The 26,563-nt window shown below is 35.2% G+C and overlaps 1 protein-coding gene across 1 annotated transcript in view; it reads left to right on the top strand.

Moving 5' to 3' along the window:
* Window positions 1–26,563, top strand: part of LTBP1 (latent transforming growth factor beta binding protein 1) — a 208,087-nt gene that overhangs the window by 59,914 nt on the left and 121,610 nt on the right. Inside the window, exon 4 of the mRNA XM_014058956.2 lies at window positions 12,386–12,561. Coding sequence (XP_013914431.2) covers window positions 12,386–12,561 — 176 coding nt within the window. The remainder of the gene's footprint in view (window positions 1–12,385; window positions 12,562–26,563) is intronic.

Here is a 26,563-nt window from a genome sequence, read left to right as displayed (position 1 = left end):
ATGCTCTGCTTTTGGAAATACATTCTTCTTTAGCCTGGGTATTTTCTAGCTGTGTCATTTGTAGCTCCAAGAATTTCACAGCCAATGTGTCTGTTGTTGAGAATTCTGGAAAATGAAGGTCCCATCTATGGTCCCTAAGTTGTGGAGGCTTGCATGAAGAAAGGCCTCTTGATTTTGCTCAGTGTATTTCGCTGTGAGTTTCCATAATCTTGTAGGAAGTTAGCACCCATCCCTCTCCTGGGAAAATGAGATATTTTAGGAAATATTAAAAGGGCAGAATATAAAGGGAGGCAGAAACTCAGCCTTTTGTCAACTTTTGTCAAAACTTTTGTCAATGGGCCATTAAGGCCTCACCCAGTCTATACTACATAACAAAGATCTACCTCCTTCATGCAGAGTCATAATAGGAATCCCAAAGCCCTTTTATTACATCATCACCCAGCAAGAGTCAACCAAGCATGGGACTCAAAAACACAACCTACAAAGTTACCCCTGCATGGCCCCAACCAATCAGAATACAAGCTCAAATTCAAATCCCAACAGAGGTATAAATCTCTCTCTCTCTCTCTCAACTCCATGTGCCTTTTTGGCTGGAATTCTCAAACTATGTGGTCCTGTTCACCATTAAAACCATCTTTACAAACATCCACCATTGTTTCCAGTGTCTTTCTCCCCACTTGGAACTGAACCCAGATGGACATTTCTTCCAACAATCTGAAATGAGGGGATCTTTCTTAGACAATGTTTTGCTGTGGAATTTTCTGTTTCCAAAATGGCTTGTCTGTTTAGTGTTTTTATAGGTGTTGTGACCTCTGATGTTTAGTTTCAATCGTGCTTGGTTATATTTAGTTTCACTTTTTATTGTGTTTTATTAAAATGGCTTGGGCATTTTGCATTGAAGACAAATATAGAAAGGTTTAACTGAACATTTACATACATTTTTAATACCAAAAGTATATTGGTGAAGGAGGAACTTCCTGCTTTTTTTTTTGACTGATTTAATTTTTTTGACAGATTTAATCTAAAATGGCTTTAAAAATTTTACCACTTTATGACTCATCTAGGAGGGGATAAAAGCTGTAATCTATATAGAAATGAAAGTGAATCGGTTTTTTTTTTTTTGAGGTTTTCCTCAACAGATGTGTTGGTAGATTGATTTAATTTCTGTTGTTCATTCTCATTAAGACGTTGAGTATATCTTCATTTTGCCTGATGTTTGGGCGTTCTTGGCAAGCAGATACGGGTATTGAAATATATAAACTTGATCTATTTCCTTTGTGCAACAACTAGAACAGTTTATATTATACAAGTTTGATAAGATTCTGCAAGGAGAAAGTAGGAAACAGTAAAAAAAAGTTTTTACATTGCTGAAATAATCACTTTTTCTAGAATATGCTCAAGTGTATGTGTAGTGCCTATAATAAACTACAAATAGATTAAAGCTATAGGCTATAATCCTGTGAAATGTTTGCTCTGAAAAATAGACGTTTATATTGTGCTTTTCTTTATGAAGCAAATACAACGGATTTACAGATCAATAATAATTTTCCTGCCAGTCCAGGTAGCTGACCTTTCTTAGTATTGAAATGATAGATGGTGAGATGTAGTAGATAAATTGTCAGACTAGGAGTAGATTAAAAAAAATCCACCTTCACCTCACGGAAATACAGGAGTGACATTGGGACAGCCACTCTCATTTAGCTAACCCTATCTGACGGGGTTACTGCTATGGGGCAAATATGAAGAAAAAGGCCCATTGAATTATTGGAGGCGAGTCAAGTGATAAACCTACCTCTAACAAATGTATTGTTGCAGTTAGTGCCACGGGGACTTTATATGGGCAAATCTATTTATTTGGCTTCTTAAATTTCTTATCTTTTACAGTGAGACTTCCTTTAGTGTAAACTGTGCCAGTGTAAACTAAGTTATTAGTTTAATAAAGTGATTTTAAAGTTACCACAAAAATATAAATGTATATATGTGTTTTTGCACTTTGCCCAATGTACAAAACTTTTGCAAACATTTTTAGTACACACTTCAGTATAGCATTTTATCAATTTATACACTTTTGCATGTGCATTTTCCTAATTAACATGAACTTTTAATTAGTGAACTTTTAAAAACTTTACGTATTAGCTAAAACATGCCACATAAGGCATGTTGCATTCCAGTGTAAACTTTTAAAATGTCTACTTCAATATCTTTACTTCTCAATGGTAGTCCCATATTTGTGGAGGCTTAAATGCTAGTGGGCTAGTGCACAGTGTGATGGATTATGGAAAATGGATGTTCATATTAAATAATATTTATATCACACTTAAAAATGAGGAAATAGAATGGAAATAAAAGAATAGCAGATGATAGAAATGTATAAATGAGATATGGCTCTAAAAATAATTTATTTTTAAGAGCTGAGGGGGCGCAGTGGTTTGAGTGCAGTACTGCAGGCTATTTCAGCTGACTGCTATCTGCAATTTGGCAGTTCAAATCTCACCGGCTCAAGGTTGACTCAGCCTTCGGTACTTCTGAGGTGGGTAAAATGAGGACCCAGCCTGTTGGGGGGAAATAGGCTGACTCTGTACACCGCTTATAGAGGGCTGTAAAGGCACTATGAAGCAGTATATAAGTCTAAGTGCTATTACTGTTTTTAATTATAGTTTGTGCATTTTGTAGAGGGATAAGACAGACTTTTCCTATATGCTTCCATTTGCTAATTGCCATCAAAATAGTTCAATTTGCCTCAGATCAATGTTGGTCAGGAATTTAGGGGCAATATTTGTTTGGTTCAGCTTTCACATAGTGGACAATCAGATCCCCCTGATGATCCCCACTAATATTTTATTGGTGGGTTAGTAAACATTTCCATTACACTATCACGATATAATACTAGTTGTTGGTATGCCTGATTATTTATGTTGATGAAACTCTATTACCCCATTTGAATAGAATAAATAAGTTTGCTGAACTAGATCGTAATTTCTAGTTGTTTGTTTTATTATATTGAGGTCACATCAATATTGACAGTTATTTTTAACTTTGTGGAGATAAACAATTGGGAATCAATAATAGTTGTTTATATGCAAAGAAATTATCTTCAGTTGAAGAAGGCACAGCTAGTGCCTTTACTTTATTAGTCTAAGTCTTGTGGTATTGTTTTAATTTAATCTTATTAGGGGTCTCAGTGTGTAGGTGCCTCTGCTTTTTCCCTCTTGATCGATGGGCAGTAACTGCTGCTTAAGATGATAATTTGAACTAGGCTAATATATTTGGGAATTCAAGCATGTACTGCTTTGAAGTCTGTAGGAGTGGGAGCAACAAAAAAAGCCTAGAGCAGACATCCAATAATGAAGCATGTTAAATCAAAAGAATTAAACTCAAAGTTTAAGGATGCAATTTCAAACACCTTATAGCCTCTCTCATACATGTGTGTGTGTGTGTGTGTGTGTGTGTGTGTACACATATGCATTGACACAGACACAGACATCAGTCACATACTTTTTCAAGCCATTCCATTTTTCTGCCTTTGCTGAAAGAATTTTTCTGCCTTCCCACAGAAAGATTACCATCTTACGTTTTTTATATAGAAAAACTGTAGCTTTAATGTGTTTCCATCTGTGTTTTTTAGTGGAATTGTTTTGTTGACTTTGTCAGTTGGACCAATCTGAAGTGTATTGTTAAATAAATATGGAATATTTAATTATATCAACAGAAATCCAGACCACTAATTTAGAGCAGTTCGGAATACATTGACTAAGAATTGGACATACCCCATGGAATTTTTGCTTTTCATTTATTTATTTTTGAGTGACTGGTTTGTTTGTTTTTTTGAAATGCTTCAAATTTGGCAACATCCTGGGTAGTGTCCTATCTACAGGTGCTCTTGGTTGGACAGTGTGTTTGTGTGTGTGTGTATCTGTATTTGAAGTAGAGGGCAGGGGTTTTTAGTTTTCTCAAATGCAGAGTTTCTAGCCAGACAAATTTTTAAAAAGGCAAAAAAAAAATGCATTTGTAGAAGAAACTAGAGATTTTCTAAACAGCCAGAGGAATGACTTATAGACTTTACATTTACCTAATGCAAATAAGAAAACAACCTATTCCTAGACTCCTGGTATGCAGTCTGGGGTTTTGGTCCAGAGCACTTAAAAAAAATATAGGCGAAGTAATTTTGGAATAAGAATGCCAAGTTATTCCAGACATTGTTGGTTCAAGCCTGTGTCTGAAATAGCTTATAGTTGCTTCTTGCGAGCTGATATTGGACTGAAGTTAGACCTATTTTTACAGCAGAACAGCAAGATTATTGTTCACATAGTTTATCTGTGTTGATCCCAAGATTGAGGCCAGGGATACAGTATTCCTTGCCTAGATTTGTTTGCATATCCCTTCATTAAAGGGTAACAGATTGGGCAGGGGGGGAAACAGACTATACACCATTTAGTTTCCTAAGTAAGGTTAAAAGATAGCAACTGTGATATTTGTATGCTTTACAAACCTAGGACATCAGCAGCTGATTGACAAGCAGCAAATTTCTAGGCTGAATTCCAAAAACACATTTTTCATTTGTGCAAGTAGTCCCAAGTGTCTACCTTTGCAAACAATCATGTTCGTTGAGCCAAGAATATGTGGCACTCAATTACTGCAACTTTTAGAGTCTCAAAAGTTAGTCATTTTCTGACTATGGCGTTGGGACTGTAAACAAGTTGCTCACCTGGGAATTGAATTGGATAAGATCTACACTAGAATAAGGTGACCAGACGTCCCGATTTTGGTGGGACAGTCACGATTTATAACAATTTGTCCCATGTCCCAGGGCGTTTTAAAAAAGTCCTGATTTTCTGGCTTCATGTTGAAAGCTCAGTGGATTTGCTTAAGAAATCCTAACCAGGGCAAGACAAAAGACACTCTGTCTAAACCCTCTCTCTGTCTCAGTACTTTCATTGAAGATATTAAAACGTTAAAGCAAGAAAACGGACCCCCCCGCGCCCCTTTTACCTCATTTTATAAGAAAAGATGACCCAGTACCATAGAGCTGCAGGAAATACTTGGCTAGAGAAGTTGCGAGTGTTCCTTCCTGGATTTTCTGGAGGGGAGGGGCACGGAGGTTGGAGGTCAGCTCGTGTGAAAAAAATGGTGGCAGTTTATTTGAAAAATATTTCCCTGACTAATTTCACCATTTTAATTTGCTCAGTTCTTTGTATTAACATCTACATCATTCTGGATTGACTTGGAGTGCTCACTTGTGCCTGCTGGTAAGTGAGCTGGGTTTTTTTCTTTTATTTTTTTAATGTATTTTAAAATAATATTTTATTTATTGTGCATAGGATTTTTTAAAATAGTTTTATTCTGTGTGGATTCTTTTTTAAATTGTCTTAGACTATTTTAAAAAAGATTCTATCCAAAATAAATTGAAGTGAAACCATTTTAAAAAATTCTATGCACAATACTTTGAAATATATTGTGCATAGAATTTTTAAAAATAGTTTTACTTCAATTTATTCTGTGTGGAATAGTTTGAAATGTTTTACTTCAATTTATTCTGTGTGGATTCTTTTTTTTAAATTGTCTTAGACTATTTAAAAAAAGATTCTATCCAAAATACAAAATACCATCTGCAGTTATTCACTTAAGAACTGTGGCAAGAAAGGTGGTATAGTGACCAAAGTTACAATGGCATTGAAAAAAGTGACTGATGACCATTTTTACACTTAGCGACCATTTTCTCACTTAGCGACCGTTGCAGCATCCTCATGGTCATGCGATCAAAATTTTGATGTTTGGCAACAGATTCGTATTTATGATGGTTTCAGTGTCCTGGGGTCATTTTAATTGCCTTTTGTGACCTTTTGACAAAGTCAAATGGGGAAACCAGATTCACTTATGTTACTAACTTATCAGCTGCAGTTATTCACTTAAGAACTGTGGCAAGAAAGGTGGTATAGTGACCAAAGTTACAATGGCATTGAAAAAAGTGACTGATGACCATTTTTCACACGTAGCGACCATTTTCCACACTTAGCGACCATTTTCACACTTAGCGACTGTTGCAGTATCCTCATGGTGACGTGATTAAAATTTTGACATTAGACAACAGTTACAATTTATATTTGTAAATTGTAGTTATGTTGAAATAAAAAAATATCACAATACTATTTTTGCATTGTATGAAAATTTTTGTTGCTCCGTATAAAATTTTTAATCAAGCCCCCCCCCCCCGGGTCAAAGGTGTCCCTCTTTACCAATCTGAAAATCTGGTCACCTTACACTAGAGCCCCTTCTATAAGTGAAGTTAATTGGTTATTAGTTAGTATAAGTTAGTACCTGTTCGAAAACATAGCTCTTCTGCATGGGCACGTAACAGTGCAATGCCATATCTCCTCTGTTTAAATTGCACATGGGACACACATCTGTGGGTGCAAGACGAACAGGAAGTGTTAGAAAAGCCTGGTGTTTGGTCATTAACACCTTATCAGTTGCTACTGTGTATATGCAGGTTTCCTTATCTGAGAATATGCAGATTTTCTCATTATTATTTCTTATGCACCTAAACTTTCATACATTTTTTGAAACAATCACCTTTTTAAAAACTACCAGCTTCTTGATGACGTGATCACTTTCTACTTTACTGGTATTCCTTGCTTACTAATTTACGACCATTTAGATCCTTTGCAGCCTCCCTCAGTCACATGATCACCATTAGAATCAGTATGTATTATCCTATTAACTTGTGTTCTCTTTTTTTCCTCTCCCACCCACCTACCTCTACCTTGCAGAGCAGAGAGATTGGAGAGGAAGGCACTGTAAGAGAGTATGCTGTTTCCTCTTCTTTACATTGAAAGCAGGATGATCATGCTAGCAACCTGGCATAGGTGCCAGAGGTGCACTATGCAAACAACTTACAGCACTCTCTTTTCCTCTCCAATTTCTGTACTCTTTGAGGAAGGGGGGGACACGCAAGATTTTTGCAAGCAATCTAGTCTTTGCTTGACCCTTTCCTGCTGCAGATAAAATTGCTTTGCTTTCGATGTGCAGAAGAGCCAGCAGCCCATTCTCCTCTCATAGACAAAGGCATTGGAAAGGAAGGGATTACAGAGAATACCATGAGCTTTTTGTGTAGACTGCCTGTGGCTTTTAGTTCTGGGCTGTGGGACATTTGCATTGCTTTTTATGAGTACAAGTCACTGGGCAGGCACTGGGCATTCCAAGGGACAGAGGAGTGGTTAGGAAACAAATAAAAGCAGAAACTGTGAAACTGATTAGTCTTGCCTTTTTTCAGCCAGAATCTGCAGTTGTAGTTTATGTGATTTCCCACTTAGTGACCACTTTGCTTAGCGGTGGAGTTGTCAATCCCAATTAAGATTGTTAAACAAGAACTACCTGTTTTTTCCTGTGAACCTGATTTAAGTCCCTTCTATTCAGTTTCACAATGCTTATTTAAAAATTCCCTATTCTCAAGTAGAGTATCCCACAAATGAAACTGATGGTGCCATTTTTGCTTGTTGTCTTTGGCAGCACATGGAAGCCACAATTCCTCAAAAGAACAGTCTTAAAAAAACAGGCTTTGTGTGTATCTTGAAGAAAAACAGGGGTAAAACACGAACTGTGCATTCTGAAATGCTTAAACATTCATACAGACCCGACCCTTGGATATAATAGGATATGCTTATACAGGCGAAGATAATGACTCTCAATCAACTTTTTCTCTACCTCTCTGCCTTCAAGAGTTTTCCACTGTTACTTTGTGTAGTTGTAGGCCTTTTGTGAGGCCATTCTTCCTTAACCGTGGTGTCCTCTATATCATGTATTTGCCTATAGTTTTCACTGGCAGCAATTGTTCTTTCCACATCATCAATTCAAAACCTTATTAGAGCAGACATTGTGGATCCCGTTTTTAACAAAAAAAAAACTCGGCTTCCCACATAATTAGCCATTCTGGCTAGAGCTGCTGGGAGCTGTAAATTAGAAACAGTTGCCCTAGATCATACGGTTAGGAGAGCATACTTATTCATGAAAAACTTTAAGAAGATCCTCATTCATTCTTCAAAAATTGAAGTTTTCAGAGAAATGGATTTAAAATCATTTAATTTGGGGGGAAAATATTCAGAACTAACTTTCATTGACTTGACTGGATGCTGTTTGTAACAACTAAGACTTCAGCTTGTGTAATGCAAGTTATCACGTGATTTTACTAGCACTTTTGCCATGGTTGTTAAGCAAATCCTGCTTCCTCAATTGACTTTGCTTGTTGGAAGCTGGCTGGAAAGTCATACATTTAATTACATGACCCTTAGATGCTGCAATTGTCATAAATGTAAGCCAGTTGTCAAATACATGAATTGCAACAACATGACTACCATATGGGGGTGGTATCACAGTCGTAATTTTGAGGATGGATTGTAAGTCACTTTCTGAGGTCATCATAATTTTGAACCATTGTTAAATGAACAGTTGTAAATTGAGGGTTACCTGTAGCTACATGGGAACTTATCTGGGCATTCGTTTTTTTTAAAAAAATGAATCTATTTTGCTAGCCAGAATTTTAAAAGAAAAAGAAAGATCAGGACAAGTAGAAAAATTGAGATTCTTAAACAAAACATTTTGGCTACAGAGTAATAAACAGAACCCAATGGAAATTATATAACATACCTATCACCAGCATCTGAAATACACTTCTAACAAACAATATTTTAAAAGTCTGTACTTTTATCGTTCTTATAATATTTATGACTTGGAATGTTAGAGTGTTTATCACATTTCACTGATGAGAATGTCACAGCATTCTGTATCTGTACTTAGATGCATCACGTCTATTACATTAGAATTGTTTCTGTTGTTTCTGTTATCATAAAATATTTTTAATGTTACATAATAGACTATCAGAGATAGTTTCCTTTCTTAGTATTTTGGTATAAGAATCAAAATGTCATAGTAGCTGTCAATTCTCCTAACATATCCAACTTTATTCATTTTACAATCTCCTAATTTCAAAAATGCAAAAGCTTGCATTTTGCTGGCATCATCTCTCTTCCCCAAATTGCTTCATAGGCAAATAGCGGTCACCCCAATATTTTGTTTTGGAAAAAAACAAAGACAAAATAATGATGGGGAATGGGAAGGATCCTTAAGGCTGAAAACTTCAAAGGCAATGTCCTCACCAGTCTGCCCTTTGAACAGGCTTTCTTCTCTTTCCCAAAGTAGCTACATTGTGGGAGCGCTCGTATTTTTTTTCAAATTTCAACTGTAGGCTCACTGGCCCAAAACCATTGAAGAAATACTCTTAAAACTCTAACTATCTCAGTGAAGACATGTGCTAGGACTTCCAAGTTTGATCTGCAAAAAGGATGGATGACTACTGTTGGCAGCAAAAAAATGCAAGAAGCTCCATTATTGTTACTGCACTGTTGCAGTGCAGATTTAATAACCCTGATGGATGCACGTACTTTATGTCCACTTAAAGCTGTTGTATTTTAAGAGATATTGTGGAATTCTTAGAAACAAAATTGGATTTACTTAGTGTTGACTGTTTAAACTTCTTAGATTCCCATGGAATGTTTCAAGACCCCTACAACAAGTAGTGTGTTTGTGTGTGCCTTCAAGTCAGTATTGACTCTTGACAACTGCCATGGCAGGTCCCTACAGTTTTCGTGGTTATATTTCCAAAGTGGTTTGTCATTGCTTCCTTCCCAGGGCTGAGATAGAGGAATTGGCCTAAGGTCACCCAGCTGACTTCATGCCTAAGGCAGGACTAGAATTCCTGGTCTCCTGGTTTCTAGCCTGGTGCCTTAACTGCTTCCTCAAACTGGGTCTCTCTCTCTCTCTCTCTTTTTCATGAAGAAGAAAAGAAGAAACATGTGATTCTATTTGTTGGCTTGTTGGATTTGTATTTCACCTTTCAGGAAAGGTGTGCCTTCTCAATTTTTCTCTCTTAGCAATCGGCCCAAGAACTTCTTGAGAGTTTTCATGTCTGAAGTTGGATTTGAAACTAGGTTTCTGTCATTCTGTCCCTGTTAGTTAACAAACTTAACAAACTAATTGTTGGGTGATTTGAATATCCTTACCAAGGAATGTAGTATTCAACCCCAATTTATTCTATTAACTGGGGACAGCAGTAACAACTCTAGTTATTAAAGCAAAAGAGCCCGTGGTCCATGGCAGGAACAAGATTTACATCATTCCTAGACAGCCTCTTTTAGTAGCAAGAAGTCTGGTTTGCCAGTATTTTGGGACAAACAGTTCCCATTTTGCTGCAGAACTAATAGTACTGACCCAGTTAGTATATAGCTTCTCAGAAAATTTCCAATAATAGCTACTAGTCAGTCTCTGTTTGTTATTATGCAACTGGTGTTTCTGGTTCTTGGCTGAATTTGTTATGCTGGCAGTTTATTGTGGAACAATATATGCTACTTTTGACAGACTTTCATTGTCTGTTATATATAAATATAACTGCATGAGAGCAGAATGACAAATACATCACTCGATTCTGTAAGGAAAAGAGATATACTAGGACTGGAAATATTCTGACAAATTTAAATTAGAAAATATACATTGCCATTTAGAATCTTAAGCCATGATTTGGGGGGGGGGAGATCAGGTTCTTTAAGCAGTTGTTGGCTGCACAGGAAGTATAAGACTTCCAATAAATAGCATTCATTTATAAAAGAAAGCTCAAGTTAGGATTGACTTATTTAGTCTAGACATCATTTTCCTTGCCAAAAGTTATTTTTCTCAACTCTGCCTGTCATAACTGTTTGATAAAAGGAGTCCAATTTTTTTTTATATCGGGATAATTTTTTTGAGCTCTAGATGAGTGATATTTGAGCTTATACTATAAACTGTAATGATTTTAAATTTGTTTCTACAAGGAGGCCAACATAACTGCCACAGTAATTTCTATCTGCATAAAAGCAACATAGGGAGTGTTAAGCTTTTATGATCCATTGATTGTGTTTGGCTGTTGGATCCAATATATTGAGTTTAACATGCCTTTTGGTGTTAAGAGCAAGTTTAAAACCTTTGTCTATTCATATTCTGTACATAGCTGAAACTTTGAATTGGCGAATATTGAATATTGAAATACTGAAAAGTGTGGTTTCTTTGTTACAGGTTGTATGTATGTCAAAATGTTGCTGTCAATTCTGAGTTAATAACTAATTGCTGTAAATATAAGCAACTTACTTGTACAGTAAATAGTGAATTTTTGTGTAACCAATAGGGCTAAAAAGTGTTCAACCTTGGCTAGGCTATTTTGTATACTATTAGACTTTGGCGGTGGCTATCACAAAGAAGAGGGATACAATGAAAATAAACCAGCAATCTTTATTGTTACATATGGATGGACCCAATATATAAAAATATGTTTTTTAAGTGTGATCAAGATGATAATTATTTATTACATTTGTTATAACCTCCTACTCCAAATAAAACTCTAAAAGATTAATGATATCAGTAAGGAAAAGAAAGTTTCTAAATTGTTTGGGAGAGATTGGGAGGCTTTGTGCTTGTGAAATATTTTGTTTTTCAATAGAAACCCAAAATCCATCAGCTGAAGGAAGATGCCAAAAAACAGTGAGAGAATTAAAATTTGAAAAATCAGAATTCACAGATTTATTTGAATGCTAGAACTGAAAAACACTTGCAATCCTTTTACATTAAACACCCAACCCTAGATTTCCATGGTTTTTTCATTTTAATAATATATTTTTAGGAGGAAGAAGTAGCAATTTCATTGTGGTTTTTATTAAAGTGTGGAAGGCAAAAATTCTGGCTAACCTCATGTAATTAAATAAAGGTCTAAGAGAAGTAAATCTACTTCTGTGTATCCTTGTTTTATTATATATTCCTGGCTGCTTATTTAAATGGTGGGTAGACTACTGATACGTTGCAGGCTTTTGTCCACACCAGGAATTGAATGTTACTTATTCTTTATAATCTCTGAAAATCAAAGATATTATATTAGTAACAATGTTCAGTTAATTAAGTATTTGAATCTCTTTCACAATCCACTGTAATTGTATTAAAGATTGGGTTTATTCTAGTAGCATATTGGACTTACCATTTTCCCCCTTTTTTCTCCTTTCGCCCCCCCATTGCTTTAAGCTTAGTGCTGAAGTACACACTTATGTTCTGCACCCTGGTGAACTGAGAGTTTTAAGTCTTCCAGAATCATTGGAAGGATGGGCACTCAATTGTAAGAAGGAAGGGCTGTGATTTTCTTGTATGTTTGCAACTATCACCTAGCAAGTTTGCTTAGCTGATTTTTTTTAACATCAAGATTTAAATATGTTGCCATAGTCTTAGAAATTATTTGTTGCTTATGTTGTTATTAATTTCATTTCTGACCAACATAATGTTTTGCTATTAATTTCTCTATTTTTCTTATTTATTCAAACAGAATTATCCCCCTTTCGTCCCAGAGTTTGATGATGAACGTGCATCATGGCCAAACACATGAATATGTAATCAAGCCTAAGTACTATCCATCAAAGAAAGTGCTCTCAGGAGAACAGTCCACAGAGACCTCTTTACCTCTAAGAATGAGCCAGGATCAGCTTGCCACATCATATCAGAGTAAGTATGGCTGAAATGCTGCAGTGAAATAAACAAACAAAAGTTAAAAGGGAGGTATGTTGTTATAATAATTGAAAATCGGTAGTAAACGTCTTCTATATTTTTCCCAAAATCACTACATGGACATATCTGGGAATTCACTAATGGTTGAGTTCAGCTTGAAAGAGACATTAATTTGGAATACAAAATGCAAAGGTTTTATTTGTCTTCTAGCAAAACAGGAGCTGATGTGATGGATTAAGACAGGCAAGGTTCAGATTCCAGTTCATCTTTAGCCATGGTAATTCACTGGGCAACTGGGTCAGTTGCTCTCTCTCGCAAGTTCCTCCAGCTTCAGATTGAGATTTTTGTGGGGAAAGAATGAAGAGAGATTCCCATGTCATCTGCTTTTGGTTTCCAGGGGGGGAAATGTATGATTTAAATCTAATAAATGCAATCCGTGATTGTGCACAAAACAAATAATTGTGGAATTCTCCTGGATTTCATGACAAAAGTGGGCTGAATGTATATGTGAAAACCTCAATTTGCAATACTAGATGGCCCTATGTAAAAAATTGAACAGCAATTGAATAGATGGAGCCCTGTAGAATTTCTAAAGCATAACTTTAGAACCATCCTTCAGAATTATTAAGACTTAGCCCAATTTTATAATTAAGATTGTAATTGGTTTCTTGATATTTAAAAAAATTGATTGATTCAAAACATTATATACCATTTCTGCATAGTCCGTATCAAAATATTGTGATACTCTGGGATCAGCTGATGTCTTCAGGATTCTTCCACTGGTGCAAGGACTTTAGAATCTTTGGTAGCAAAATGCTTTCTATTAATTTAGTGATTTAGACGTTTTAAAAATAATAATTATGGATTTAAGTTGAATAGTAGCAGACTCAACCTTTTTTCAGCAATCTACGGAACTTCAGGAACAAAATCCATTCACAAAAAAACTTTCTCCTTTCTCCTTTGTAATCCTCAAAATCATCATCCTGATAGATAGTGGAACTTCTAGAGCTGATTTTGATTATTTTGATCCAAAGAGGAGGAGGAGGAAAATGCCAGATGAGCTATTTCTACTTTATTGTAAGGCTGCATTAATCGAACCTTGCAAGTCTGAAATTACAAATTCTACTCTCTCCTTTAGAGTCTGAGAACTTATTTCTGGTCTCTTTTGAGCCTCTTTCTCCATGCATTATGCAGCTGCAAAATAGCTCTTATCTGATCATTCCCTAGGCAACATCCCTCTCTCCTTATCCTTTCCCTGTCTCCAAAGGGCATTTCCACATACCATTGACATATCAGCAGTAAGCACATCTACTGTTGGCAATATACCATTGTATTTAACATTTTATTAAGATATATTACAATATTGGCCACTTAGCTTTTTTAAATGAAAGCAACTTCAGTGATTAATTGTAGTTGAGCTGGATGCTAAAATAAAATATGTACAGTGGAAGTTACTTGCTGATAAAAGCTTCAAATTTTACTGAGGTTGATAGTGGAAATAGATAAACTGGCATCAGTTGGTTCAGTAGTGGCCTAGGTTTCTGTATAGACCACCGGTATCAAACTCTATTGCATCAAGTGATGTATCGTGATGTATCACACCCTTTTTTGCCTTTGCGGAGCTGGGGTGGGCGTGGCCTGTGCATGATGCATCCAGCCCATGGGCCGCCAGTTTGACACCCTTGATAGAGCTTATGTTTGATACAGGAAGCATAAGATTTCCATTATTTCACCTGGCTTATGTCCTAGTTTCAGACTGCTTCACATGCATTTTAACAAGAAACCTCATCATCATCTGGTTTTTATATTAGAAAAGAGAGAAAATGGAGACTGAATACAGAGTGGCTTTTCTACAGGTGTGATATTTGAATTAGGAACTTTTTGACTGAAAGCCAATTTAAATTAATGTTGCTGTATATTCTTCTAAATCCAGTATTTAATTAATAGCTCTCAATTTGAATTCAGTTTTCTCAGTTTCCGGAAGGAATTACTTGTATGAGAATTTAAGAAAAAAACAAAGTTCTGGCACTCTGGAACTAAGAATGCTAAGATCAACATTTACAAACACCACCCTAGAATGTTCTTTCCAACAGCATGAAGTATGATTGTGCCAGAAGTCCATATCTGAAATTTTTTGAGCCTGCCACTAAATGGCCTAAAATTCCTGCCTGTCTTTTTATTTTCTCAACTGAACAGTTGAGCAAAAAATGTTACACAGGCACATCTCCATCTTTCAATAGGCTGAAATGATGCGATTGTTTACTTTCTAGGTAGAATCTAAGGTCACAATTTTGATCCTTTACAATAAGAATTGGTAGTTGGAGCCATGTTAGTAATTATTAGAGGAAACAACAGGTGAAATTAAAAGTGCAGAGTTTGCACAATAGGCAGTAAATATAGATTGAGAGTGCACACTGGAAGATATGCTTAAAATAAATATGGAACAGCTGTCTGAATTACGGCCCATTGTTGATGTTGTGCACTGAAAATAAGTTATGGGCTCCATAGAGGAATAATCAAATATGTGATCATCTAATTCAAGACCATAGAGTAGTTGAGAACTTTTAACCCAGGATTCTTGTAAACTAATCTTTTCATCTTTGCAAGCATTCTTAATATATGGGTTTGGGTTTTTTTAGTTCCTAAAGCCCTGGAAAATGTAGAGGTCAATCTGCCAGGAATTTATTTCTCAAGACTGTTTTAGTCAGTCTCCATTTTTTTCTACATATCAAAACAAAGGATCAAGAAAGATATATTATTTAAGAATTGATTTATTATAATATGTCTTCCATAATATATGCTGAATACAGACTCTAATAATTAAAAAACATACTTAGCATTTTCATACTGGCTACATTGTTCTGAGAATAAAATATTACTACAATACATTGGAACTAAAAACTTCTATTTAAGCCACCATCCTGTTCTATATGTATTTTTGGACCTTACAAAAGTTCTATGATTTGTAACATACATCAGCATAAAACACTTTTTAAAAAGAATATGGAACAGGTTGAATGTACAGTCTGATTTTAAATCTGAATCTAAATATTTGTCTAACATCATAGATCAATAGGCAGACAGGCTTAAATATTGTAGAGAGATGTAAGATATCTCAGAATATATTCTATTCTTACAAGAACCTCTGGCACTAGAATGAAGTTGATTAGTCATTACTAAGTCAGAGGATTTTTATGGATAATGTTAAGATAGGATTCTTCTTTCAACTATGCTTCTCCTTCATGTACCATCATCTCTTTCTTCTTGAATATTCTAAAGAAAGAATATTGTTTATTTATTTACATTATTTACAACAAACAAACATATATGGGTGTCTAACTCACAAACAGTGATTCTGGATGGCTTACAGGATTAGCTTCACATAATGGGTTTTAAGATTGTATGATTTGATCCATGTCCTTTGGCATCTCTAGCCCAAGTCTTTACTTAGCTATTGCTCTTGGAGAAAATGGAAGCTGACAACTTCTCTTTGAAAAGTGATTATTGACAGTCTTACTCTACATATTTTATGGAATGGACATACTTGTTCAATGTATTTTTTTGAGAATTAGGAATACAGACAACCAACAGAGAAGTACAATTTCCCTTACACACCTTTCTAATATCGACTTATGATAGCATTGGAACAAATCCTTGGAGCCATTAACAATTCCCCCCCCCCCCATCTTTTCACCAAATAGACTATGTTTCACTGAGTGCCTATCGCCTTCTAGTGGCATAGCACTGCATATATTTTTTTAATCCATGAGCTAGTTTGGTCTAGTGCAGTGGTAGTCAACCTGGTCCCTACTGCCCACCAGTGGGCGTTCTAGCTTTTATGGTGGGCGGTAGGGGTTTGCTGTATCTCTGCTTTATAAATTTTATAAAGTAAAGTTACTTCCCTACTTTATAAATCACCATTACTGTGGAACCAATGGGCAGTTAGAAAATTTTACTACTAACAGATACAAAAGTGGGTGGTAGGTATAAAAGGTTGACTACCCCTAGTCTAGTGGTTTTAAGGCACTAGGCTAGAAATCAAGACAGTGAGTTCTAATCCTGCCTTGGGCATGAAAACCAGATGGGTGATTTTGGGCCAGCCATTTACTCTCAACCCAACTCAACTCACAGGATTGTTGTGGTGGTGAAACTAGGAGGAGGTTAGCAGAGATTGCCAAATTGTCTGCTTTGATCAAAGAAAAAAAATACAATTATTTTGTCTTTACTTGGAAACCACTTCTGGACTTTGTGCTTTAGGTAAAAACAAATAAAATGTTGGTTTTGAGTTTTATTGTTATAGAAATGGCTAGTTTATATTATTGTGTAAAAGTAAAACGTTGATGTTTGATGTTTCATTCTACTGCATCAAAGAGTGTTGGAAATCAACACATTTTCTTTCTTTTTTTCCACTTGCCCCCACTTCCCCCTTCCCCTCCCCCTGTTGCTTCCTGCTACTTTCTTTTGTATTTTTAATTATATTTTATAAATAAATAATAATAAATAAATGTGGTATGTTCGCTACCTTGAGTTATTTATAAAAATAATAAAAGCAGGATAATTTTTTTAAAAAAAATATAGAGGAGTGAGAAGTTGCAAGAACAACACTGCAATGATTTCTTTCCTTTGGAAAAAGCATGATGATAAATTTAATCTTACATGCATTTATTAGAGTAAGATCTACCAAACAGTGAATAAACACACACAAAATTGTGTTGTCCAGATATGTTGCCTTTTCAAAAACGCCTAGTATGTATAACATAAATAGATTTATTTGATAAATACATAAATATGACTTTTGTTATCAAATATGGCAGTCAGATTTTGACCGCCAAGGTTCAAAGGAAAACTAAACAGTACCAAAGGGGTACAGAAAACATTTTGCTGCTATCAAGCAGTACTAGGATTTTGTAGCTCAAATCTAATAGCCCAGTCAAAACCCCCATATTTTACTATTAACATACTTCATAAACACCAATCCCACATCAGCTTCATAGAGTAAAGCTAGTTGGGAAGAAACAGCACTTACTCCTTAACCTTGTTTCTACAATATTTTTAATCTAGTCAGATTAACTGATTAGATTAATTAATCTAGTCAGAGCTTCCTTTTGGTTGTTCTAACAGCACATAAACATACTTTAATTATGTAATTGTATGTAATTCTTGGCATGCTAGATCCATTTTCTCTTAGAGCATCCTGGTATTCCATATGCTGTCACATCAGATTACAAGCACGATTTCATGACATCACTGAAAACCTGCCCATTGGCTAGGTCAGGTGAGTGAGGGCCACATGAGGATTGTGTTTGACCTTGGGGGGGGTTGTGGGTGTGGCCAGGGTGAATGTGACCGGTTAGCTCTATTTTCACTGGCAGAGGCTCCATTTTTGCTGGCCTTCGCTGTTTCCAGGGAGACCCTGTGGGCCAGATCTAAGCACCCCGCAGGTTGGATCCAGCTCATGGGCCTTGAGTTTGACACCCCTGGGCTAGATTGATAGCAGGCATATAGTTTGCCCACTAGAACTGGTCAGTAATTGGGGACTATTCTCTCTTGCAGTGAGTTCTCTAATATGAAGATTTCCTTTTTAGCAGCTTTCTCTTCAATTCATTTTCTTGGAAGTCTAGTTTAACCGTGTGCATGACTCAGTATGTTCTGCATTAAATTTAACTATTTTCAGATGTTCCTCTATCATACTATCCACTCTCTCTTCTCTCCAGTAACTGAGTCAGGCAGGAATAGGGAACAGGGCCATTGGTTTTCCTTTCCCATCTTAGTTGTGGCTGCAGCTAATTTGATCCAAAGCCTCAGTTCTCTGGTTTTCATCTACTTTCATTTCAACATCACCAGTTCTTCACATAAATGCTTTGAGCACAAGTATTTGCACCTCTCCAGGTAGGTAGGTCTATTACCCAATCAGAAGACCAACAGCAGTCATTCAAAGCATCAGTATTCTTTTGTCACTTCTTTGCATCAAGTGACATCTTAAACCAAATCAATTTTAATTATATGCATTTAATCTATATGACAGTTTCTAGGAGATCAAGGGGGTGTCAATCTGTTGTAGTGCAACAAAAGGAATTGTATGACATTTGAAAACAAATTTATTGTGGCAGAAAATACATGTGTTCTAAGATAGCGGCATTCTGAACATTAGGGCAAAGAATCTATAATGGCCATTGTGATTTTATTGGAGACCTAGAATTAAAACTATGCCTTATAGCAGGGGTCTCCAACCTTGGCAACTTTAAGCCTGGCAGACTTCAACTCCCAGAATCCCACAGCCAGCAAAGCTGACTAGGGAATTCTGGGAGTTGAAGTCTGCCAGGCTTAAAGTTGCCAAGGTTGGAGACCCCTGCCTTATAGGACACTTGTAGTTTATGTTTACATCATTAGGTCAGAACTGAGATGAAAACAAACATTAAATACAATACAAAATATGGATATATGAACTATAGATAGTCCTCAATTTACAACAATTTGTTTAGTGACAGTTCAAAGTTACAGTGGCACTGAAAAAAGTGACTTATTACCATTTTTCATACTCACAACTATTACAGATCATGGTCACATGATCAAAATTCTAATACTTGGCAACTGGCTTTTATTTATGACAATTGCAGTGTCCTGGGCTCCTGTGATCAACTTTTGTGACCATCTGACAAGCAAAGTCAATGGGGAAACTAGATTCATTTAATCATGTTACTAACTTAACAACTGTTGTGATTCACTTAACAAGAAAAGTTGTAAAATGGGACAAAACTCATTTAACAAAGTTTTCACTTAGCAACATAAATTCTGGGCTCAATTGTGGTCATAAGTCAAGGACTACCTGTAATAATATAGTACATAAATACAGCATAAGAACCCAGAATAGCCCCTAAGCTGTTGGGTAGTCCTTTCCCCAAATTGCTTCCTTGTTGTAGTAGCCGCTGAAAGAAACAGTCACTAATGGAATGACCCTTGAAATGTTTACTTTTTGAAGATATTTGGCATAAAATAAAATGGATTTGCTTAGTATAGGTGTTAGTAATTTTTGGCAGGCTTCACAGCAGTATACAATTTCAAAGCATAATAATATGTTCAGTAGATTTCACTTCTTGTTTGCTGTATATACCAACCATCAAAGTGGGGGAATTCCAGCATATCTTCCCTCCAGATTTGTGAATGAAATATGTCTGGTTTATGTAAAGGTGACTGACAGAAGGGCTGATTGAAAAGAACTGTCTTCAATGTTGGTAGTACTACTGCGAATTGTACCTCACCTGATAGAGAAAAGCAGACAGCAGCCAAAACATAATGAGCCCTTTGGCTTATAGAAAAGCTCCGGAACAACTGTGGCAGGAATATAAAGTAATTAGGGCTTTTCTAAAGATGTATCTTCTCAGTAAGAGCTTCAGGTCAAGCATCCATGCCAGGCCTTCTGCTGTACAAGCAAAACATGGATTCTTTGGCTTTGATTTGTGTGAACTCTGTCACTGTAGCTTAGGGTTTGTGTTTGATTATGTTTGTTAAGCTCAAACCAGAGCTTAGCAAAAAATATACAGTCAGTGCTACTCCAAAACTAGACTGAAGTTTGAATCAAGAATCTGTTCCCCAGATGTTGCTGAACGTCCAGGATACCTTACTTTTAATTTTGTTGCCTGGATTATTTTAAGTTGTAATTCAGTAACATCTGTGAGGCCACATGTTTGTTGCCTACCCGTGATTTAAGTAATTTTTAAAAGAATTTGAGGAGAAAAAAGGCAAGAGACATATCATAGGTTATATTATTTTATAAAGATGTATATTTTGTCATGATTGGGATGCTTTCTTTGGCCTTAAGTGTTTTACCAAGTTCTCAACATGTGACTTCTACATTAACAGAATAGCGTATAGTGGTGATGTTATATTTTGGAGCCTTTTAGAATGGTAGCTGCTTTGATATTATACTCCATAAGGATTTCACTGATGGAGTAAGAGGGTGATTTGAATCCCAAATGATTATATATAATGTATTATAGCAACCTTCCAGATGTGTTGGATATTACCTTCAGAATTATCTACTAGCTTGGCCATTGACCATGCTGCTGGAAATTGTAGCCCCTCACACTTCATAGACCCCTACTGCAATAATAAATATGTAACAAAACTTAATTATTTATGAAGTTTATTAATAATAAGTTTATTATTTCAGTTTAATTGGATTGATAGGGGCTTTTTTTAGCAAGGGCCCAAACTTTGCTTCTCCGTTAATCTGTTGGGCTATTTAGTTGGGTCAAATAATTTTTTATGCTACTGTTCCTTATTTTTTTTGAGAAAATTGATTTTATTAATTGCAAATAGAAATATGGCTTCTTAAAAAATAAGGGCCACTTTTAAGAAGCAGCTGGTTTGGTCCTCAGTAAATATATATGGAAAAGGTTTCCAAATAGAAATATGGCTTCTTAAAAATAAAGGCTAGTTTTAAGAAGGAGCTGTTTTGATCCTCAGCAAATCTATATGGAAAATGTTTTCCTTTCATAAGCACATTTTAAGTCATAATAAGTTCAGGTTTAAAATTTTACCTCAAATCACCTCATTTCCTCTGTTTTTGTTTTCAGCAAAAAGCTGAAAGGGCTTTTCAAGAAATAATGTGATTATTGTTCCTTGCTAACTCCAACACGTTAAGTGTGTCATGCAGCAGCAACAATCCAAAACAGCAGTCCCAGGGAGAGGATTATTCAAGAAATACTTGGTAGTTTAAAAAAAAAAATGAAGAAATTATGATTTAGTTAAAAAAAAAGTTTTGGTCTGTGTGGGATATTTCTACATATTCATATGGACACAAATTAGTTAACTCTTATGATAACTATACGCAAAACACAAAGGTAGAACTTTAATTAGAATACTGACTAGGCTTTCTTGAAATTGTCATCTTTTCACATTTGAAGAAACTGTGACAGCAGATGGCTGTCCTTGTAAGGCTGGTTCTTGTAGGAGAATGAAGCAGATCAAATTTGTAACTCTATGGAATGTAGGTATCTGGCTAGAGTCGTATATCTTAGTGGAATAATGAATCAAAAACTATAGGATATATTGAAAAATGAATTCCTCAAAAATAGATAATAAAAACTAGGCATGCTTTTTCATACATGTTAATTTTCATCTTTTTTTAATACAAGAACAATGTCCCCACCATTTTCTGACTTGAGTTTTTAGGATAATAATTGACAATACATATGTATCATATTCCCATAAATGTACAGTATGTTTTGTCAATATGTCTCTTCTTCCTTTTGTATCTTGTAACACATCTTATATTTAATTCATGATTTTTTTTCTCCTACCACACAAAATTAGAGATATCTTTATGACATTCTTTAAATGTTACATCAGTTGTCAAAATGCGAATTGTCTGAAACAAAAATAGCATTCTAGGCAAAAAATTCATGTTAATTACAGAACTTATCTCCAACAATGACAAGCTATATTGTGTCCCATCTTAACATATATTTTTAACCTCATTCCATGTCTTAAGGTAATTATTTTGAAATAACATACAATTTATATTTGTCAAATGAATACCCAAGTATTTCGCCTTTTTCTCAATCTCAAAATTGTTTTATTCATCAATTCTATTTAATTTTTTATTTTTGTTAACATTGTTATCGTCTGTTAGTCTTTAAATTAGCTAATGCACTAAATTCCTTTAGTTTTCCCATTAATAATTCAAGTTCCTTTAAGAGATCTTCTAAAGCCAGGACTAAATAATCTGCAAAAGTTCTCAACTTGTTTCTTTTTAAAATTTTACTCACACAATCTTTTCATCCTGTCTTATATCTCTATTCAGAATTTCAAACACTGAAGTAAACAAAAGAGACACTGGGAAGACCTTTTTTATTCTTTTTTGTATGTTAAAAGTTTTTGTTAGTTCTCCATTAACAATGATTAATGCTTTCTGTGAAGTATAGATCAACTTTACCCATTTTTATAAATTTGCCTCTAAAATTCAAATTCCCCAAAACTTTAAATAGAAAAGTCCAATTCAGATTATTAAAAGCTTTCTCTACATCTAAAAAATGCAGCTTGCTTTTCATTGTGTAGAAACACACAATTTCATTCAAATATCCTAGAATGTCCAACACAGTTCTGACATCATTTTTTAAAAATGTCTTTTAAGAAAAAACCCACATAAATAAATTCTGTAACAATGTTTCATTTATTCTTCATCTAGAAGAAGTAGATTTCCTTGTATAAACTAAAATCAAAAGGATATGATCAGGAAAAATCTTTGATATAATCTATAATATAGATTATAGTATATACTACAGATTAATGGCCACATTTTTTAAAATCATATTTATTCTTGAGAAAGATATATGTCTTTCTGAAAAGTAGGTACATTCTCTAGAATTACAATTTTTCTATAGATTGTTCATCAGCTAAAAAAAAACCTTCATTCATAAAAAAAGATTCAGTAATATCTCCATGAGTTTGCTTTGTCCTCATTTGGGTAATAAATTCCCAGTACAGTCTTAGCTCCATGAAATTCAATTTCCACTCCAACAAATCTATTGTGATAGCTGTCTTAAACCTTAATAGAATTTATTAAGGAACCATGTGAAATCCATTCTGAGATACTTTTAACAAATTAAAGAAGAAATTATGCTATTCATATCAGCATTTTAAAGTATTCAGTACATTATTTAGTCTACATTTGTGAACTGAGATTGATTTATTTTGACAGGATTGCTTGAAGTAGGCCAGCTTACTGTGAACTCTCGTCTTGTTTTTTGTAGCTTATTAGTTTGATGTCCCTTTTAAGATTATTGCATTTAGAAAACATAATATTTACTAACTGCACATGAAAGTTGTTTTCTTGAACAAAATTTTGAATGAGTAATGACTGGCTAATTTTAAGCCATGGTATAAACTGATTATGTGCAATGACTTCACCTGGATTCTAGTCTTCTATATTTTGAATTCAAACCATCTTGGTTGCCTTGAGGAATAACTTATACAGGGAAACAAATGGAAACCAGAGTGAAGATTGAATGCTTCTCAATTATTTTTACTGGATCTCTTAATAGCTCTGAATATCATCACATTTAATGCATTTTGGAAAGGTCTTCTGGATAAGGAATTCAAGTCACTCTCCATGGATTTACTTCTTTCAACAAGTTAGTTATAGAAAATAATGTTATGAGTTTCTACTTTAACCCCATGTTAGTTAGGCTGGAAAAACTTTCAGTATGTTTCTATGGAAGAGCTGTAGATAGATAGATTGATGGATGGATGGATGGATGGATGGATGGATGGATGGATGGATGGATAGATAGATAATAGATAATAAAATGTTAAGCCAAAATATGATGGAAATCTGTTATATGTAGATAGTAATCCACAAAGGTAAGAGAGTGCAGTATTTAATAGTATGTATGACTAACAAAAAGAAACTATTTAGAAAAACATATGGAAAAATGCTGTGAAGGATTTTTTTGTGACAGTTGTGTAGGTGAACAAGTTGTTCTCAAAGGGAAAAAAGGTACACTTCATTGTATTTTGCCAATATCAGATTTTTTTAGATGACTCTTCCCAGCAAGCTAATTTTGATGTGACAATTAGAAAGTGATATGGACCCATAAGTAATTTCCTCTTGAGTGTGGAGTATCAGCAGTTTAAATGGTAGAAAATTTAGTTAAAGAGCATCAAAGGCTTTTAGTATCACTAAAACATTTAGTTATTTAAATACATTTATTCTTGTAAATAGTTGGCAATAGCTCTATAATTTTAGTGTTTGCATTTCTTGCCCAGCACTGTGCTGCTTTGTCTGAAATTTTGTATTAATTCAGACAATATATGGTCTTCTTTAGACAATAGATTTCCTTTGACTTCGGTATAAAAATTTCTGCAGAGTTTGATGGCAGTAGGATCATATTCCAAGTGGAAGAGAATGCAGATTTTCAGAGTCAAGACTCTTGCACAATATACCAATGGTGTGAAAACATTTTTTAAGATCCGTTCAGTTCATTACAGAACTAAAACAAAACAGCAACTGATCACATTAAAGTTGTAGGAAATCTAATAGGAGTCATCTCTTGAAGGAATAACATTATTATATGTAAAAAGACCTACAAACGTAGTTTGTAGAATGCCTTTACCTTATATAATCTAAACTAGATATGGATTAAAGCTGTCATAATCATATCATCATATAACTCTTGCCAGATCCCCATTTTCCCCAGTTATTTTGCACTGTAGCACTAATGGCAAAATTATGATGGTGGCATGCCATGATGTTTTGAGTGACCCTTTATCAGTCACCAATACCCAACAACTAGCCTCAAAACTTGCCCCATTTTTGCCATCAGTATTGGTAGGAGTGGTCTAGGGTAATTTCTAGATTGGGCAGTTCTTTACTTTTAGCTTGTTTGACAGTTGCTTGATTGGGGTATTGTTGCTTCTTGATTGTTGAGCCGCTAGTAATGGTGAATTAGCCAAGGATGTAAGGGCTTTGGAGGTTTCACTATAAAAAGTAGGCTGCACCAAATAGGATAGTCTTTTACAGACATAGTGGTGACTATCATAAATGTAAGATTCTAAATATTTGATTACCATATTTTTCAGAGTATAAGACGCACCAGAGTTTAAGACGCACCAAGGTTTTAAAAAGGCAATTTTTTTAAAAAAAAGTAGGTAGGTAGATAGAGGGTTAGAGTGGAAGAGTGAGAGAAATACAATAGGTAGGTAGGGAGAGAGAGTAGTTAGCTAGGTAGATAGAGGGATAGAGAGAGAGAAATACAGTAGGGAGGGAGGGAGAGAGAGAGAGAAGGTAGGTAGGTCAATATAGGGTTTGTTTGTGTGTGTGTGTGTGTGTGTGTGTGTATGTATGTATGTATATATGTGTGTGTGTGTATGTATGTATGTGTGTATGTGTATGTGTATGTGTATGTATGTATGTATGTGTGTGTGTGTGTGTGTGTGTGTGTGTATATATATATATATATATATATATATATATATATATATATATATATATATATATATATATATATATATATATATATATATATATATATATATATATATATATATATATATATATGAATGATTTTTTACAACCCCTGGTAAGCCCCAATTATGGGAGGAAGCTAACTGCTTCCATCATCTGTCAGTCGGCTCGTCACAAGAGTCCATCACGACAGAAACCCAATATTTTTTTTTACTGTTGCCTTTGTTATATTTGTGTTTTTTTTAATTTGTGCTGATTTATTGTTTATCAGCACAAATTAAAACACACACACACACACACACACACACACACACACACACACATATATATATACACATACATACATACATACATACAGTAGGTAGGGAGGGAGAAAGAGAGGGTAGGTAGGTAGGTAGGTAGGTAGGGAGGTAGGTAGGTAGGTAGGTAGGTAGGTAGGTAGGTAGGTAGGTACATGTTTCCAGTTGTATTTATCCATGTGCTGGAGAAGGAAATCGCTGACAACCTGTCGCACCTAAGACTTGTTGCTTCTGGCACAGCACTTGATTAATCTAATTCTCATCAATCACTCTAACTAAAGAGCTTTCCAAAAGGTAAAAAAAGTTTTTTCACTCTGCAAACCTCCCCAAAACGGCCCGTTTTTCACGAAAACAGGCCCGTTTTTTTCAAATAAAAGGCATGAATAGCCTTGGGGGGCTTGCAGAGTGCTCCTGGGGGGACAAAAAGGAGCAAAATGGCTCGTTTTTCACAAAAACTGGCCGTTTTTTTGTCAGAAAGATTGCCTTCACAGCCTTATGGAGGCTTATACAGTGTTGGGAGGGGGCAAAAAACGGCCTACTTTTTGCTCATTTCTGCCCTTCCCAGCCCCCAAGAGCTCTCTGAAAGGGTATGCACAGCCCTTTTTGTAAAGGGGCGGGGCTTCGGGAGGCAAAAAAATGCTGTTTTTGATGTATAAGATGCACCCAGATTTTCAGCCTTTTTTTTTTTGAGGAAAAATGATGCATCTTATGCTCCGAAAAATATGGTAATCCT

The sequence above is a fragment of the Thamnophis sirtalis genome, unplaced genomic scaffold (genome assembly GCF_051295495.1).
Source record: "Thamnophis sirtalis isolate CommonGarterSnake01/CBP01778 unplaced genomic scaffold, rThaSir2_p1.2 scaffold_6, whole genome shotgun sequence".
Taxonomy (NCBI): Eukaryota; Metazoa; Chordata; class Lepidosauria; order Squamata; family Natricidae; genus Thamnophis; species Thamnophis sirtalis.
Note: the sequence above shows the minus strand (reverse complement) of the source record. Positions and strands in the feature narration are given on the sequence as shown.